The sequence below is a fragment of the Tyto alba genome, unplaced genomic scaffold (genome assembly GCF_018691265.1).
Source record: "Tyto alba isolate M040663 unplaced genomic scaffold, T.alba_DEE_v4.0 Super-Scaffold_1, whole genome shotgun sequence".
Classification (NCBI taxonomy): domain Eukaryota; kingdom Metazoa; phylum Chordata; class Aves; order Strigiformes; family Tytonidae; genus Tyto; species Tyto alba.
This window is the reverse complement of record NW_024881261.1, coordinates 15,265,549-15,282,180: the sequence shown is the minus strand read 5'-3', so window position 1 is coordinate 15,282,180 and position 16,632 is coordinate 15,265,549. Positions and strand designations below refer to the sequence as shown.

Here is a 16,632-nt window from a genome sequence, read left to right as displayed (position 1 = left end):
AGTATGGGAGAAAAGGGGATGGCTTCTCTCTAGCAGAACTGGGTGCTGAGGCTTGGCCACTTCTACAGCGGGCAGAGAGGATCAGAGTATCACCTGTCTTCTGGGGAGAGGCCAGTGACTTATTCCTGCTGCTCTGGAGGGCCCCAGGGACCAGACTGTCCTGTTCCCTCAGCAGTTGCTTCTGGAGGCAGCACAAAGGCTGTGGACAGTTGCAGGCCTGGGTGCTGTCCCATCTCCCCCTGTCCCCAGGCCTGCCCTGGGAGCAAATCTTGCCAGGTTAGTTCTCTGCAAGCACCTGAGCTGGCACCAGCTCTTCTCACCACAGCAGTGGCATCACTGCCATCACCCTTGCTCAGCCAGGGCTCCCCCCCTTGACCTGTCAGCAGCGAGAAATAGAATAGATAATGGTTGCTGAGAAGAGCAGCTTTTGGACACCACCAGTGCAGACTGTAGCTGCAGCCCAGGAATCTCCTCCCTCGGCTCCAAAGCCAGGCCAGGAATGCAATACTGGACCAGAGATGATGCCTCCTTGCAGACTGGCCAGCAGCTGTTCTGCACAGGGATGAGAACACAAGTTACCTCCCTAAAAATGTAAATGTGGGAAGAGGCCAGGAAGCTTGAGGGTTGTATATGAATGACTTTATTTAAGTATGCTGGGCACCACCAGGTAACACGGTTTGGACAGTGTGCAAGGGAACAGTCAGGCAGATCAAAGATCAGAGACGGCACCTTTCTGTCCGGTCACTGCAGGTTACAAAATGGAGCACTGCTGCTTCTGCAGGGGCAGCAGGGGGGCTGGGAGGGGAGGAGGAGAGCACTGGCACTGCCTGGGGGACAGGTGGTAACTGAACCAAGAGGGGTTTGCTGCTTCCCCTCCACATGCTGCAGCAAACCAGCAAGAACACAATTTTTCATCAGAAGGCTGAGCAGTGACAGCTCTTTTCTACCTGACAGGCTCTTGCTTAAAAAACACTCTGCTCTGAGAGGGGGTAGGTGAACAAGCAGCCTGGCCTTGGGTGGGAAGAGACCACCCCACCTGCCTCCAGCCTCTCTGAGCCCAGCAGGGAGCCCTGAGAACGTGGCTCCTGCAGGGGCCACACACTGCTGCTCACATTCATCTCAGCTGGGGCAACACACCAGCTTTCACCATGCCTTTGCAGCAGCCCTCCGGCTCTGACCCCATCTCTGCGCTCGAGAGCGACCCCGAGGTGCTGTGTGGCAATGAACAGGAAGGAGGGAAACAAGGAGGAACTGCCACCAAGCAACTCCAGCTCCACTGCTACTGCCAGGTACTGCAGAAAATTATCAATGGAAAAAAACTAAAGAGCACCAAATAACGCATAAGAAAATCCTAAAGGGGGAACAGTGGCACTCGCCAGCACAAGGGGTCTGTAGGCCTGCCCGTGGGTGTAAAAGCAGAAGCAAAGCAGCCCCCAGGTAAGCAGAAAGGCATACGCAGTACACAGCCCTGGTGACAGCTTCCTGCTCACAAACCTGCTGCTCACACCAACGTCCTGGTACAGTTTATTGTCCTCTCACTTCATGTACTCCTAGAGAACAGGGAGACCCCCCGCGCAGTTACCGGGGGGTGGCGCAGGGCTGGCTGGCTATTCCAAGCACGCGTGCTGTAAACAGTGTTAACGTGGAACCATGGACAGCTGGGCAAGAGGCATTCAAAGAAGACCCAAAGCCTTATTCCCAGGTGCTGTGGTCAGTATTCGAGATACCCTCAGACATTTCAATAAATAAAACATTTCTTACATTACAATGCACCTTTCCAATTATTATTTTGACCCAGAATGGATGAAGTACACAGGAGTTATGCCTGGCTGCAAATACATGCTCCCTTTGCCCTGACATGGCAGGAAGGAGGGAAACAGCCTTGACTCTTACAGAGAAAGAACATGAGAACCCAGCACTGTAAATCTTGGCAGGTTGAGGGGGAACACACAAGTGCCTTCACCCCCGTTCTGGGGCACTTGCTTCCAGGGGAGAAAAGGTATTTAAAACAAGGTACGAGAGAATAACCGCCTAGTACAACGATAGCTGCTTAGATTTGCTTTGTTCTACTCCATGCAATACAAACTAAGTCCTATCACCAACTTCTCCAGCTGTGGTGCAGACCCACACATCAGGCGAAGTTACACACACATACACCCACGCACACACCAAAAACAGTGGGGGCAAATGGGCTTGAGAATGTGCTTGCTCTTAATAAAAAAGATATTAAAAATAACTTCAAAAACCTACTGATGGTGAAGACACTGCTGAAGAAGAAAGTAGCTCTGGGGCCTCAGCTACGTGTTTCCAGACAATCCAGGCATTGCAGCCAGGCTGATAAAAGCCTGCATGAGCTTCTGCAGTGGTTGGCTCCCTTCTGGCTTGCTAGGCAGTTTCTATAAGCTGTTCCCTTTGTTGTTGCTTGCTTGTTTGTTTTACAGTGACAAATGTGATTGCGATACAGAAATTAAGGGACTGAAATGAAAAAGGAATGAGCCATTCCGGAGAAATTCAGACTGGTGTTTTCCCCTTTCCATTTAAAAAACCCAACAAAAATAAAATAAAAAAATAAGAAGTTAGTAGTACTAATACAACCCTCCTGCTGCTGTCATCTTTGCGCAGTGACATCGGGGCATGCTGGCGCACACACACACACACACAGGCAGCTCTCAGACACTCGGACTCAGAAAAGCGAGTTTAGAACTGAAGTGAGTCTTCGGAGGAGACTGAGGACAGGTCCCAGGGCTAGAAGGTTTTTCGGTGGATGGCACGAGCTCCATCTTCTTCATATTCCTTTTTCGAAACCCACATTTTCTTAAAGGTGTCCAGTGAGGCCAGGATAGAGCCACTAGGGAGAGACAGGCATGTCCCTGGGTTAAAGGAAAGTGCTGGGGGCACTCTCATCATATCTCCGCAGAGACACGCTGTTTCTATTGCCTAACACTTCCCCACATCAGAAAGGTGCTGAGGCTCCCAGTTATCTACACAGACACTTTCTGGACAGTCACTTCCCCTCCTTTTAGCCACAAAGGTGCCAGCACTACAGAGCGCAGCGCCAGCTGCCCCCTCCCACACGACCTGCTGACTGCTGCTCCACTAACACACTGAGCATCGTGCAGCTGGATGACGGAACCCTCCTGACACACAGCACCAGAAGGAACAGCAGCGTGAGCGCTGACAGGCTGCGCCCCCCCAGCCCTCACCCCACAGCAAGACGTGTCACTGTGCAGTACGTACCCAATCCATGTGGAATACAATCTCTCTTGAGGAGCTGATATCTGGGAGAAAGAGAGAATCAGTCAGTGCCTTCCCAAGCTCCAGTCTGCTCCCCCTGGCACACTGCCCCCATTTCACTGCAGGTAACAGCTGACAAACACAGGTATGATCTCTCCCACCAGAAAGACACCCAGCGGCCCTCCCTGGCTTCCAACAGCCACTGTGGTCTAGGATCCTGGACACAAGTCACGTTGTCAAGAAGAGCCACCTTCTCAGTGATGACACCAAACAGGCTTTCATCACAACAGCAAATATTGTTGGACTGTCTCAGGACTCTGTTTCTGCTTTGAAGCAAATGGCAGTTGCACTCTCAGCATGGTTCGCTGAAGGCTACAAAACAACACACACAGTAAGAGATAAACACAAAAGAGATTGCTCCTACCCTTATCTTGACATCCTTCGGAGCTAGTTTCTTCACTTCACTCAGCAGCCTGTCACCAAAGCCTACACAAGACAGAAAACATGTAGTCTGAGCCCCTCAGCAAAATCCCAGGTTCTATCTACTAACAATGTGGACGTTTCCTATGCACTCCTATTCAAATATCCCAATCCAGATCTCAGAGATACCCAGAAAACAGCCAGTGAAATAACAGGATTCTGTCTCCCTCAGGCAGACCTCAAACACTGGCACAACAGGCTCTATCCCTCTGCACCAACTCGAGATGAGCAAACAAGATTTTTAGCCAGTTCCCCACTCCTTCCCCGGGCATTACTCCTGTGTCCAGCCCATTTGCACAGGGGAGAGCAGGACCTATCTGGAGATATCTGCCTGTGGCTAACAGGCTGATGGGTTCTGGCAGGGGGTATCTTTAAGTTAATGGGAGCCAGCTGAGCCCTGAGGGGATGAGTAGAAGGTTTTTTGCACACATGTAGCTGACATTTCATGCAGCACCAGGACTGTTGGGCTCTTTCAGGTACTGAGGACCTAAGGAACCTCAGAAGATGCAAGAGCCTTTTAGGTACCTGGTCTCGACTATCCTGAACAGCAGAAATGAGCACACCTATTCAGTCCTGACACCGGCAGAGTGATACAAGGAAAAAGCCAAAAGCCCAGGAAGTGATAGACAAGGGCAGAGGTGTCTTGCATACCCAGAAGGGTATGACTAGGACTCAGAAAATTAGTAACCCCCTGCTGAGAGAGCAGAGTTCACACAGCCCTTATCTCACAGGACAAGCTGGGTGATCTAGGTTATCCTCCCAGTTTCACATGAGAAGCAAGGAAGAAATCAGGTATGTCACAGCCCACTGAAAGAGGAGAGGCAGGAACCTTTGAAGAGCGTGGAGCCTCCAGACAGCACGATGTTGGAGAACAGCGTTCGCCTCAGGTCCATGTCTGATTTTTGAATGGCAAAAACAAGCACCTCATGGAGTCCTTCACATTCCTCCCCTATCAGGTCTGGCCGGAACAGGAGCTCTGGGGCTCGAAAACGGGCAGAGCCAATCTGCAAGAGAAGGTAGCACAGAGAGGGAGAGAGAGAGCAGTGTGGCTCTGTTCACTGTCTGCAGTTTGGACCTGCCTGCCTTAGGTGAAACTTCAGAGTAATGAAGTTTCCTGGACATTCATGTTGTATCACTAGCTCCCAAGTGAACACCAGTTTGGTCTACTGCTCCTAGAAAAAGTGCTATTTCCATTTTGCAGATGAGAGATGAAGAAACTTGCTCAGTCCATACAGCAGGTCACTGGCAGAAAATGGAGCAGATCTGCCCCTGGTGCTAGAGGCAAGACCTGTATTTCCTACCCTGCAACCATTCTATAGTGGGCTCAGTCTTTTGAAGAGTATTCCTAACTCAGTCTTCAAAGCAATTGTTACTGCACCTCTAGGCAGGAGAAAAGCCACATACAAAACCACTGCTGAATTTAGTGAGGTGGTAACTACCCACAATCCATACCTGATCTGCATAAAGATAGGCTGTATCAGAGCCTGCACTCAAGCAGCTCACAGTCCCCGTGGACATGCTGCATCCTTCCCCAGCACTTCCAGTAGAAGCTGTGAGGCTGCCAATAACGTTTTCTTCCCCTAAAAATTCTAGTGCCCAGTCGACATCCTGGGATGAGTTCCGATCTTTTAAAGTTATCCCCGCTCCTACCTAATGCCACATTACACTGCTCGTCACTAGGCAGAAGGCTATTCTGGAAACCCTGTGCTTCACATTAGGAATCCTCTGAGGGTGGTCCTTACAAACCTCAATAGTGCTTCCATCCGGCAGGTAGTACTGAGCCTTCTCGGTCTCCAGAGTCTCATCCTTCTGGGGGTTTATTGACAGGTAGCAGGCACGCTGGAGAGGAAAGAGTCAGGGAGAAGGAAATGAGAAGGGTAAACCCAAACGCCTCTAATAAAATAGTTTTCTCACTAACAATCAAAATCCACGTATCCCTTTGGGGAGAACAATTTCAACAACATTTTGTACTGAGGAAAAGACCTTTTTTGGTTCACATCAGGTAAAATACCTATTCATGCTACAGTTCCACATGATGATTAGAGACACGAAGTATGTTTGCACCCCCTGTAGCTGCTGCTCACCTCTTGTTTCCAGCTCTCTCTTACTGCTTAGAGGTTACCTTCCTCTAGCACAGATGGGGTAACTATCCTGTGAGTGCTTCCAATCTACTGTAGGACAAAGTAAAACATGCACCTGAAACACCTTTAGTGATATTAACCTTGTATGAAGGTGGGTTCAGGTAACTTTGCAACAGATTAGGAGCACAAAGTCCATTACTGCATTTCAACAGGGTAAACTGTAACTAATAGCTAACAGCAAAAATTTCTTAATGTGATCTTAGCTACTCACTTCCCATTGCTCACGTGTACTTTAAGTTACAGAAAACAAAATACTTTCACTTTTCAAACCGCTCCGGCAGCTCATATTGTTTATCCTACAGTAAGCTTCACTATTCCAAATTGTTATCATTTGGGTATTAAAAAACCCCCAAAGCTCTAAAACAGAATCACTGAAACATTTAGGTTGGAAAGGGCCTCATGAGATCATCTAGTCCAACCCCCTGCTCAGGCAGAGTCAGCTACAGCAGGCTGCCCAACACCATGTCCAGTCATGTTTGGTGTAACTCCACAAACGGAGAATCTATAAACGTCTCTGGGTAACCTGTGGGTGTTTGACTGCCCTCATCATAAACCATGAAAAAGATAAGTTTTTGTAAACGTGAATGCCGTAAGTGAAGTCTTTCATGGGGGCAGAGGGGAAACAATTTGCAATATCCCACTTGTGATCCCTACTTGCCATAGATTTTACAGAGCCTCGCCCTGAAGGGAAAACAAGCACTACTGAAAGATACCATCACTCTGACAAACTGCAGCACAGAAAAATGCAAAGCAGATTCTGAACTACCAGCCTGTCTTCACCTCCATGTCAACAGCCCCTTAACAAAGATTGGATGTCACCTTGACTACAAGTGTCCCAGAATATGGGATGTCTGAAGTTGCAAGGGACCTGTAGAGATCATTTCATCCATCCCCAGTGTTCAAGCAGGGTCACTTAGCCCAGGACCACGTCCCCAGCGCTTCTGAATATCACCAAAGATGGAGACTCCACAACTCTCTGGACAACCTGTGCCAGTGCCTGGTCACTCTCCCAGAAAAAAAGTTTATGCTCAGACAGAGTCTCCTGTGCTCCAGTTTGTGTACCTTGTCCTGTCACTGGACATCACTGAAATAAGCCTGGCTCTGTTTCCTTTGCACCCTCCCTCGGATATTTACATATATTGATGAGATCCTCCAAAACCTTCTCTTCTCATGTCTTAACAGTCCCAGGTCTCAGCCTTTCCTCATAGGAGAGATGCTCCAGTCCTGTAATCATCTTAGCGGCCCTAGTCTCCCCCACTAAATTTTACAAGTCATGACTTCCCTTAGGCAGAAATCCCTTTCTGGGATACACACAGAAACAGACAGTACATCACCTCCTTGATGGTCTTGACAATCTCAAACTCGGAGGTTGTGTGGAAGTCATAGCCTTCCTTCCGGAGATAGAGACGCAGGAAGCGTGAGACATCACGGCCAGCAATGTCAATCCGCATGATGGAGTGAGGCATGGCAAAGCCCTCATAGATGGGAACCGCGTGGGTAACGCCATCCCCGGAGTCCAGCACCACTCCTGTAGTCCTCCCAGTCGCGTAGCTAGCAAAGGGGCAAACAACCGAGTCAGAACAAGCAATTCAAGGTGACTCTAAGCACGCAGCACATCCGGGCTCATCTCAGGAAGCAGAGATTTCACATGAACAGGGGCTAAAAGAAAATCCAAAAACCTAGCTCTCACCATAGTTCAGCAAACTCCTGTAAACTCTTTATTACAGAAATTAAAATTGAGTTTCAGTTCTTGCTTAAAAAGGGGATAAGCCAGACATCATTGTAGTCTTCCATATGTTTTCTGGTTTGTGATAAAATAGATTTCACAGCAGCATTTCACAAGCACAAATGAAAGATGAAAGAGACTTACAGGCTAAGCACAGCTTGCATGGAGATGAATAGTGCTGGCACATTGAAGGTCTCAAAAAACACCTCAGCAGCACGCTCTCTGTTCTTGCGTGGGTTTAGGGGTGCTTCTGTCAGCAGTACAGGATGCTGGTAAAGAAAAGAAGGATCTGTGCTGCAATAACCAGGAGGCAGCTAGACATGTGTTCCTGAAACTTTCTGCTTATTTATTCACTTTAGGAATCGCCGGTGCAAGAGGACAGGTAGAAGGGAATAATTTCAGCTACTGAGCTGTGTTAAGACTGTCAATAACCTCTATTAAGTTGGAAGACCAGCAGGGTTCTGGTCTAGTTAAGAAGAATTGTTAGGAAATCTACTCTGTGAACAACCCTGCCCCATGAAGGACAAGCAAGATGACTCTCAGCACCAAAAGTCAGCCAGATTAGCCAAAATACACAAACCTTAAGAAAGGGTAAATGCATATGGTCTTAGCACGAGCAGGAAGAAATATTCCTACTCCACTTATACAACCTATTGCTCTCAGTCATTTAATAATTTTTTGGTCAGCTCCATCCAGACCACACGATCGTAATTTTCTCCTTCCTTAATTCAAGTCACGTCACTGCTGAGTAGATACGCCTGATGCACAGGCAGAACAGGAAAAGTTAGAAGCGCTTGGCCTAGAGCAGAATGATTAGAGAGTGTGAATAACAAATGCTGAAAGCCAAATTTTCAGTCAGGCCAGAACATTAGATCTGAGGAGGAATTCTGTTTGGACACTTCTTGTGCAGTATCTCCTGAGAGGTGAAAGAGCCTAATTACACAGCAGACACATTTAGAAAGAGCAGCAAAGGCAAAGTCCCAAATCTTTCCTGAAGTTCCAAAGCTCTTGGTGTTACACGCACACATGGAATGATGCCTGTGCCAGTACATAATAAGGTATCTCACCTCCTCTGAGAATGTCTGAAGCTGGTCTTTTGAATACACATACTGCCAAATGCGCTCCATGTCATTCCAATCCTTCACTATGCCATGCTCCATCGGGTATCGGATCGAGAGGAGACCTCTGTGCTCCTGAACAAACAAAGGACAGTAGAGCATACCTGTCAGAGACTCACAATCACATTTCTGAGCTCTATGGCTGATTTAATGTCACTCGTTTATTTTTGATTCCACTAAAAGACAACTTAATCTCCAGCACATTGGGCAAAAACTGAGTGTTAATAACAAACATCTCTCCCAGAGTATTCACAAGATTAAACAAGGCCTTTTTATACCAAGTAAGAAAGCTTGGCATTTGCAGAGCACATTCCATCCTAATGCTTTTCAAGCAAGCATACAGACACCTATCAAATGGTACCTTTGTTCTACCAGCTCAGTCATGTTATAAAATGTAACATGGTGGTATTGGGGAATGTAGTTTGGAGGGCTCACAAGAAACTACATGCTGACAGGAACTGTGGAAAACAAGCTTCTTGCCCACACCAGGGAGATAAAAGACAACCAAGTAGGGTCCATTTCTAAAGTTCCCAGTCAAAAAGTGGGGATGTAACCATACAGACCTAGAAGTAGCCCAGAAAAAAAAAAAAAAAAAAAAAAAAAAAAAAACCAGGATATAGAAGGACTTGGGAAAAAGGACTATAGTCAGCAGGTTGGCACAAAAATTTCAGGAAGCTTCCCAATCCACCTCAGACACACTTAAAAGTGTCAATCTATTCTGCTCTTCAGATCTATAAGATGATACCAAAGAACCACAGCCCTTTTAAGCACAACTGCTACAGCCCATCCTCACAGCAGCATACTGAGACATATGGAGAAGTGCAATATACAGGTGTTCTTACCTCTGCCTTTGGACCAATGAAAATGTCCCCTTCTAAAGCACCAGCCATAACACGAGTGTGCTTTGGTCTGCCCACACTAGAACAGAGGCAAGAGTATAAATGCTTCTAGAGAGAGAGCTCAGATGCACCCAAGGATTAACTACTTTGTTCCTCTCTGTCCTCACCAGTACTTTCTAAAGCGATGGACAAGTCTGGGGGCACTACCAGATGCCAACCGACCCAGGTTTGCTCTGAGCTAATCTCAGAATCAGAGGTGAAGGCAACAGATTGTAGACAGTTCTGAACTGGTATGATGTAAGTCAGCTGAGCCTGGCCACACTTTCCCTGATGATTCAGGACTTACTTGTTCCAACAGTGCCTGGGGTGAACATGGCTAGACCGAGCAATGGTCTGAGCCAACAGATCCACACGGTGTTGCCTGACCTCAGGTAGGCTTCTCAGATTAGACATTTATAGTCCCATGCCCCACCTCACCATACAGACCACACTGCTCAGAGCACAAATAAACCCATTAAAAACCCACCCCACTGTGAATAAAACCCAGTGACTATTCAGAGTTTCTCATCCAGCAGTCCTCCTCTGAGAGTAAAACTCTCAGAAAACTTCCAAGGACGTCTGACAGGAATCAAGGTGTCAGACCACACACCAGAGAGATGTAGAGGACTTCACACCTCTTGTCCCACCTCTGCCTTTTTCCTGTTCCTTTTCCTCATGTCTCAAGACTAAAGGATCCTACAGCTTTGGCTGGGTGTTGAGCCTGACAAAGTGATGTCATCTTTTATGGTGCGCCCCCCCCCACCCCCCCCCAATCTCAAGATATTTAATAGCAGAGATTTCCTCTCCTCGATGCTTCTGTGCAGCAGGCAGAAAAAGAATAACTAATTCTTCCAGTTATAAAATTGGACCATTCTTCCCCTCTATGTATCAAAGAATTGGTACACAGTACCTAGAACTTACCAAGACCAGCAGAATACTTACTAGTTTGGAAAGCAGTATTTCGGTATTTGATCACCTGCAAAACCCGCTTTAATCACACCCGAGCCCTGTGGGAGCAACAGATAAATACGTGAGCTTCTAATTCATTCAGTCACTTTCAAAAGTTTTAAAGGAGTAGCAAAGTATATCAGCACTGACAGATCCTCTCCTTTTCCCGAGGAATAAAACTCCCCAGGGAGCTGTTTCTCCAGGCAGGGTTGTGGTGGGAAGGTGCCAGCAGGCCAGCTTGGCCACTAGAGGGGAGTAACTGGCATCTCCCTGGCAGCAACACATCACATACGGCAGAAACACCCAGGAAGCATCCTCATACAGCTCTGCAAACACACCCAAATGCTGCTCTGTACAGACAAGTATTTTCCTATCCAGTTCTATGGCTAGGGGTGCAGGAGGCTAAGTCCAAGCCCTGCAGTTTTCTGTCGATCTTAAATACTTTCTGGGTGGAAGAGAGCACTTCAGAAAGCCAAGCAAGAGCAATCAAACCCTGGCAGCTTCAGGGGCCACTGCTAAAAGGGAGAGAATGAAGACTATAGGCCTCTCAGAAGATGCAGATTTGGAAAGGATGGATGGTTGGGTGGATAAAGTCAGAAAAAGGAGTAGGAAATGACTGTGTGAAACAGGTTGGAGTGGAGGCTAGGGAAAAGAAGATCGGGTGGTGGATAAACTAGCTAACGCTAAGGAGGAAGGTCCCAGAAACTTAGTCAGAAAAAGACACTGGAAATGAACTCAGAGCAGGGTCTGGAAAGAACAAAGTTGCCTGTCAAACTGCAAGGGGAAAGGCTGGAAGCAGGAATAGCAGCTGACAGGGTAGGGCTTATTTAGAAGGGATATGGAAAAAGAGATTAGGTATGGCAGTCAGAAAGGCACAAACCCAAAAAGCCTTCTGCAATGTTCAAAGCAGCGCAAGCAGCAAACACAGGGTGGGTAAAACCAGCCACAGGGAAGCCCTGGCAGGGAGTTGGTGCTGGGCATCTGGTCCTGCAGCTCCCGTCCCTGTCGGTATCATCCGGAAGCATCCTGGGAACCCCATCATCAACTTGGATCTGTGCTCACACCTTCTCCTCCTCCATTTCCTCTCCCTGCACAAGGGAATGACATCTTGAAACAATGAGCAGCTTGCAAGAACACCCAAGTTTTGCTAAGGAGCAAATTTCCATAGGATCTCCTCATATAAGCCATTTCACTAGTAATCGCAGACTACCATGCCAGTGAGCTCTTCTGCAGAAAAAGGAGCAGTTCTGCTTTATCCCGTACTAGCAGAAACGCAAGTGAGTTTGCACTGAAACCACCAAAGTGCCTGTTCACTCTGAAGGGCTCTGCAGCAGGACTGCTCTGAGGCCAAAAAGACATTTTGATTGCCCCAGAGCATTTTAAAATGAGCAGCAAAGCAGCTCCTCCACTGCTTTCCCCTTCTCACCACCTCTGCGTGGGTCAGCATTGCTGCTTTCACTGGAGGCTGAGGCCAAACAAGTTCCCTATGGCGCTCTCTGCCAGCCAAGCTCTGGCTGCAGTGGTTTCTGATGCTGCTGTCCCAGCTGCCTGCCCCATTCCAGTGCCAGAGGTTACCAGCCAGAGCAGGCTCAGCAGAGAAGAATATGGGGCAGCACCAGCCTCTCTAGTTCACAGCCCAGTGCCTTATTCCCAAGCTACTTTCATCAACAGTTTCAACCAACATGCCAGGCTTTGCACAGAGCATGTGTGCTCTGCCAAGCAGGGCCAGGGCAGTCCTGCCTTAAAACTGCCAGAGAGAGATTTGCCAGGATGCATCTGTAAGAGATGAGTATCAGGATCACTGTGCAAACCAGACCTAGCTAGCTGTAAAACATAAAAGGTAGACTGCTTGAATTCTTGCCTCCTGACAAATGCCTGCAGCCAGGCTGGCTCAAGGAACACACCCAAGCTGGCACCTGGGCAGGGCTACCATCTCTGGGCAAGAGGCACTTGGCTCCAGTTGCACCCCAAGGTCTGCACTAACAGGTACTGGGGTGACAAAGTGGCCTGTGAAGTGTTAAAAAGACTTCCCTTTAGACAGACTCTCTTCTTGCTATTCACTTCAAAGTGAAGCAAGGAATAAAAGAAAACCACTGTTTTGATTTTCCTTATCATAGCTTATAAACAACTCTATATCTGGGAAATAATACCATCCTTTGTCAATCCTTGTAGCAAAAAAGTTGAATCAAACACAGTAACGTAACCACATCGGAATATTGTGCTTACTGAATATTTTATTCAAGATAATGACTGATCTTGCTGCCAGCACTGTCTGCTCTGGGGACGTGGTTTCGGGAGAACAATGATGCCCCTATTTTAACACAGAGATTGAAACTTCCTTATGCCAGGCCAAAAATTACCCAGTGTGTCCTGGTGAGATTCCCAGCAAATTATGCATTCTAACATTTACATATTTAAGTTCAAAGTTAATGTGTTGGTAGTTTAGAACTCCTAGCTGGAGTCAAAGACGAAGGACTGTTTTGAATGTGCGAGTAGAAAGGGACTTCAACACAGTTGTGCTTCCAAGTGCCTGGGAATAAAACCAAGCACAGCTGTTTGCTGTCTCCACACTACAAAGACCTGAGAGCACTTTCTGACCTATTCAATTTTGCTTGAAAACATTTTACTTCTTTGAAGATATGTGTGCAGTGGGTAAATCTATTTATTATAGACCAGTTTGAAATTCCTATACAATGACAGGGAAAGGTTTAAATTTTGAAATAACCCTGTCTGCTTCAGTAGGTTTAAAGGAAAGACCTGTTTTCTGAGCTTTCTTTCAAATAAGCAAAGAACCATGCATCCTCCCTTCTGCTACAAGCTCTGATTTATTAAAGCTTAAAAAAACTTTAAAATTAATGCCCTTCTACTAGTACCTATCCTAGCTGTGCTTTCATCACATTTTGTTTGTTTTGGGTTTTGGGGTTTTTTTGTTTGTTTGTTTGTTTTTTTATCTGAGCAGAAGAATAAAAGAAAGGAAAACTACATGTCAAATGCAAAGGTCAGGGAAGATAATCTCATGGAAAATTCTCATTAATACCTTGAAGTAACTCAACCTGCCTCTTCTGCTACCTCTGTAGCTAGTCAGTTATTGATTCATTAATCTTCATGCATTTAGGACTCAAATTTAAATGGAAATCGCCAAGAGTCAATCTGCCTTGTAGCACTTTTTATGGAGAACGCATGTTTCATAGTGTTGTAAAATTATTTTATTAGATACACATTTTATAAGATCAAGAACACACCAAAGACACGACAGCCCTTACTGACAGCTCAGCTGTTTAAAATGCCACCACTTGGACTACAAAGCCAAATTGTATCCTCTTTTGTAAACAGAGACAATTCCATGGAGGTCAAGGAATTTGCACTTCCTTAGGCCACAGCTGAACTACGCTATCTACTTACATGTGCATTATGTTCATCAGGGCTCCCAAACCATTTATTTCAGAGAGAGATAGTTGGGAATGCAAGATGGGAACACAGTTCTTTTCAAAATAGTTATTGGACAAGGAGTAGTATTAAGGTTGTGCTGAGCTACAGCTCTAACCTCTTACTGTATACTACAAAACTCTTCCCACTGAAAACATGCAGCTGAGTGTATTGTTTGGTAAGAGAAAAAAAATCTCCTTGTTGAGTTTTTAGCTATATACCTTAATGTCCTTTTGGAACACAGTGAGATACTGGAGCAGGGCTGGGACTGGGGGGTCTGGTTTGTTCACCAGCTCAGCATCTCATTTCCACTCCCCACCCTCCCATACACACGCATACATGAGATGGGACAACATTCAGCCTTGAAAAGGTGCCTGCAGCTCTCTGAGGAAAAGTATTACTATAAGGCAGCAGGAATTATGGTACCTGCTCTGTGCAGCTTCACTTCCCATCCTGCCTGAACTCAGAAGAGTACTGAAAATGCAGCGTCACCACAAGGCTCCTCTGCTGACAGCCTGCCAGCGTTAAAGGCAGATGTCACAACAACTGCTTCGTTCTACTTCTTGTACAGGGCGGGGAAGGGGGGTGTAACTCATTTATCAAATAGACAAGAAGAAGAATTATCTTTTATAAGACCAGCTGATAGAATGAGAAAAGAAACAGAGTCAGTTGCTGGCATGTGAACGCTTTTTCAAGTCTGAAGCAGGGGCAGCAATCATTGCACTACGTAACAAAATGACATGCTGAAGTTAGATATAGGCTGCTACTGTATGACTATAGCACAGCAAACTGATCCTCACAGAACCAGAGTGCCTGGAAATAACTTTAATTGTTAGCTAATCACTCAAACCACAGCAGAGTCAGTGCTACTCCAGTCATTTCTAAGAACAATCAACCTAACCTATTCTTTATTGTCTCCAATAAAAAAGATACAACATGTTTTTCTCCACATAGTCAATTATACTGCTTAATCTCCTTTTTCATTAGATATTGTCCTTCAGTGTCTAACCTAAATCTCTCTGCTGCAGTTCCAGGGGAAGAAACAAAACCAAAACAGTGTCAGAGATCTCAAGCTGTAGAGAGGAAATTGGGATCAACAATATAGAAGGGGTCAGAAGAATAATTGGCTTGATCTGAGAAGACCTACAGTCATTCAGCTTATGGGGGGAAAATAAAAGCAATAGTTTGAGAAGTGCTAGACTAGCAAGTCCACATGTCATATCGCAAAAAGATTCAGCAGAAATTAAGATTGTGGAGAAAGAAGGGAACACAACAGGGATCCTCTGAAACAACAAAATCTGAATCACTGGCAATAGAGGTCAGAAGGGAGGAGCATGAATTTGTGACTCACTACACTGAAGGAGGCTCCCTCCAAGATATGCCCTCCCACCCCTTCCTCGATGGTCCTTTCTCTTGGGAGGCCAGCATGGATGGGCTAATCAGAACTGGGCCCAGAAGTAGCTCACCAAGGCATGCAGTCACTCTCATTCATCTCAAACCAAGCTATCACCCACACAGGCTGAAGGTCTGCTTTGAGCTAATGAGAAGCATTATCAGCTAGGAGCAATCATATGTAACACCACACCCCACTGTCAAACTACAGCTGATACAACCCATGCTGGGGGGCAGTGCCTTGAGGAGCTCTGCCGCCTGCAGGCTTCTGCATGAGAATCCACGCCTCGGGTGCCAGCATTCCCTTGCTGTGACCGCTAGGCTGAATGCTCTGCTGGGAGGAGATGGCTGGTCCTGAGGGGGGGGGTGACCATCTCCCCTTCGCTGGGTCTGTCGGGAAGCTGCCTGCGATGGGGGGGCTGGCTGCAGGCTGCCATCTCCAGCATGGTCGGACAGAGACGAGCAGACACCCCCCGAGCACGCTGGGAGGGCGGCCATGGCCTGCCCCAGAGCATGCCGGGACTCAGGCCAAGGCCGGGCCCACCAGCCCCCATTGTCCCCCAGGCACAAGGGAGGAACGAGGTGGGGCCTCAGCCCCGCCTGACGGACACCTCTAGCGGCCAATGAGCACAGGTGTTTTCCGCGAGGGCGGGGCGGCAAGAGACTCGCACCGGCGGGCTGCCCACGCTGACTGACAGCTGCCCCAGCCAATGGGGACCGCCCCGCCCCTCCCAGCCAGCAGGCACCTCCGCGGCGGCGGGGGCCGCTCCCCACCAGCGAGGGGCATCGGCCCTCCGGCGGGTGACAGGCAAGCACCTCAGCCAATCGCGGTGCGCCGAGCCGCGGCGGCCCCGCCCCAGCGGCGGCCTGCGAGGACGCAGCGCAGGGAGCTGTACCAGGGCCTGAGGCGGCGGCCAAGCCGGCGCGGGTGGGGGCGGCGGGCGGGGCGCGGCCGTCCCCGATGACAAAGGGATTGCGGCCCGCGGGCCCTATCCCGCCCTCCCCGCTCCCGGGACGCGCGGGCGCCCGCACTCACGTTGTCTATCACGACGGGCTGGTTCGCTATCACGTCGTAGGACTCCATGGCGAGGACCCGCCGCAGCCGCCCGTGAGGGAGCAACAGCCCAGCCCTCGGCGGCGCATGCGCGGAACGACTGCGCGGAGCCGCCTGGGTGATGTATTCCTCCGGCCGCGATGCCTGCTGGGAAGTGTAGTTTGGGCCCCGCGCGACGCCTGCCGGCAAGGCGTGCCTGTAGCGGAGCATGCCGGGAGATGTAGTGCAGGGCAAA

General features: G+C 48.1%; 1 protein-coding gene across 1 annotated transcript; it reads right to left on the bottom strand.

Annotated features, from left to right (window-relative positions):
* Window positions 1-624: 624 nt before the first annotated feature.
* On the bottom strand, window positions 625-16,517 carry ACTR1A (actin related protein 1A). The gene is made up of 11 exons (XM_032988554.2): window positions 16,380-16,517; window positions 10,520-10,584; window positions 9,542-9,617; window positions 8,649-8,774; window positions 7,726-7,850; window positions 7,190-7,406; window positions 5,461-5,553; window positions 4,544-4,718; window positions 3,659-3,720; window positions 3,238-3,278; window positions 625-2,848 (listed from the first exon to the last, which is right to left on the bottom strand). The coding sequence occupies exons 1-11, from the start codon at window positions 16,425-16,427 to the stop codon at window positions 2,746-2,748; spliced, it is 1,131 nt and encodes a 376-aa protein (XP_032844445.1). The 5' UTR covers window positions 16,428-16,517; the 3' UTR covers window positions 625-2,745.
* Window positions 16,518-16,632: the final 115 nt, after the last annotated feature.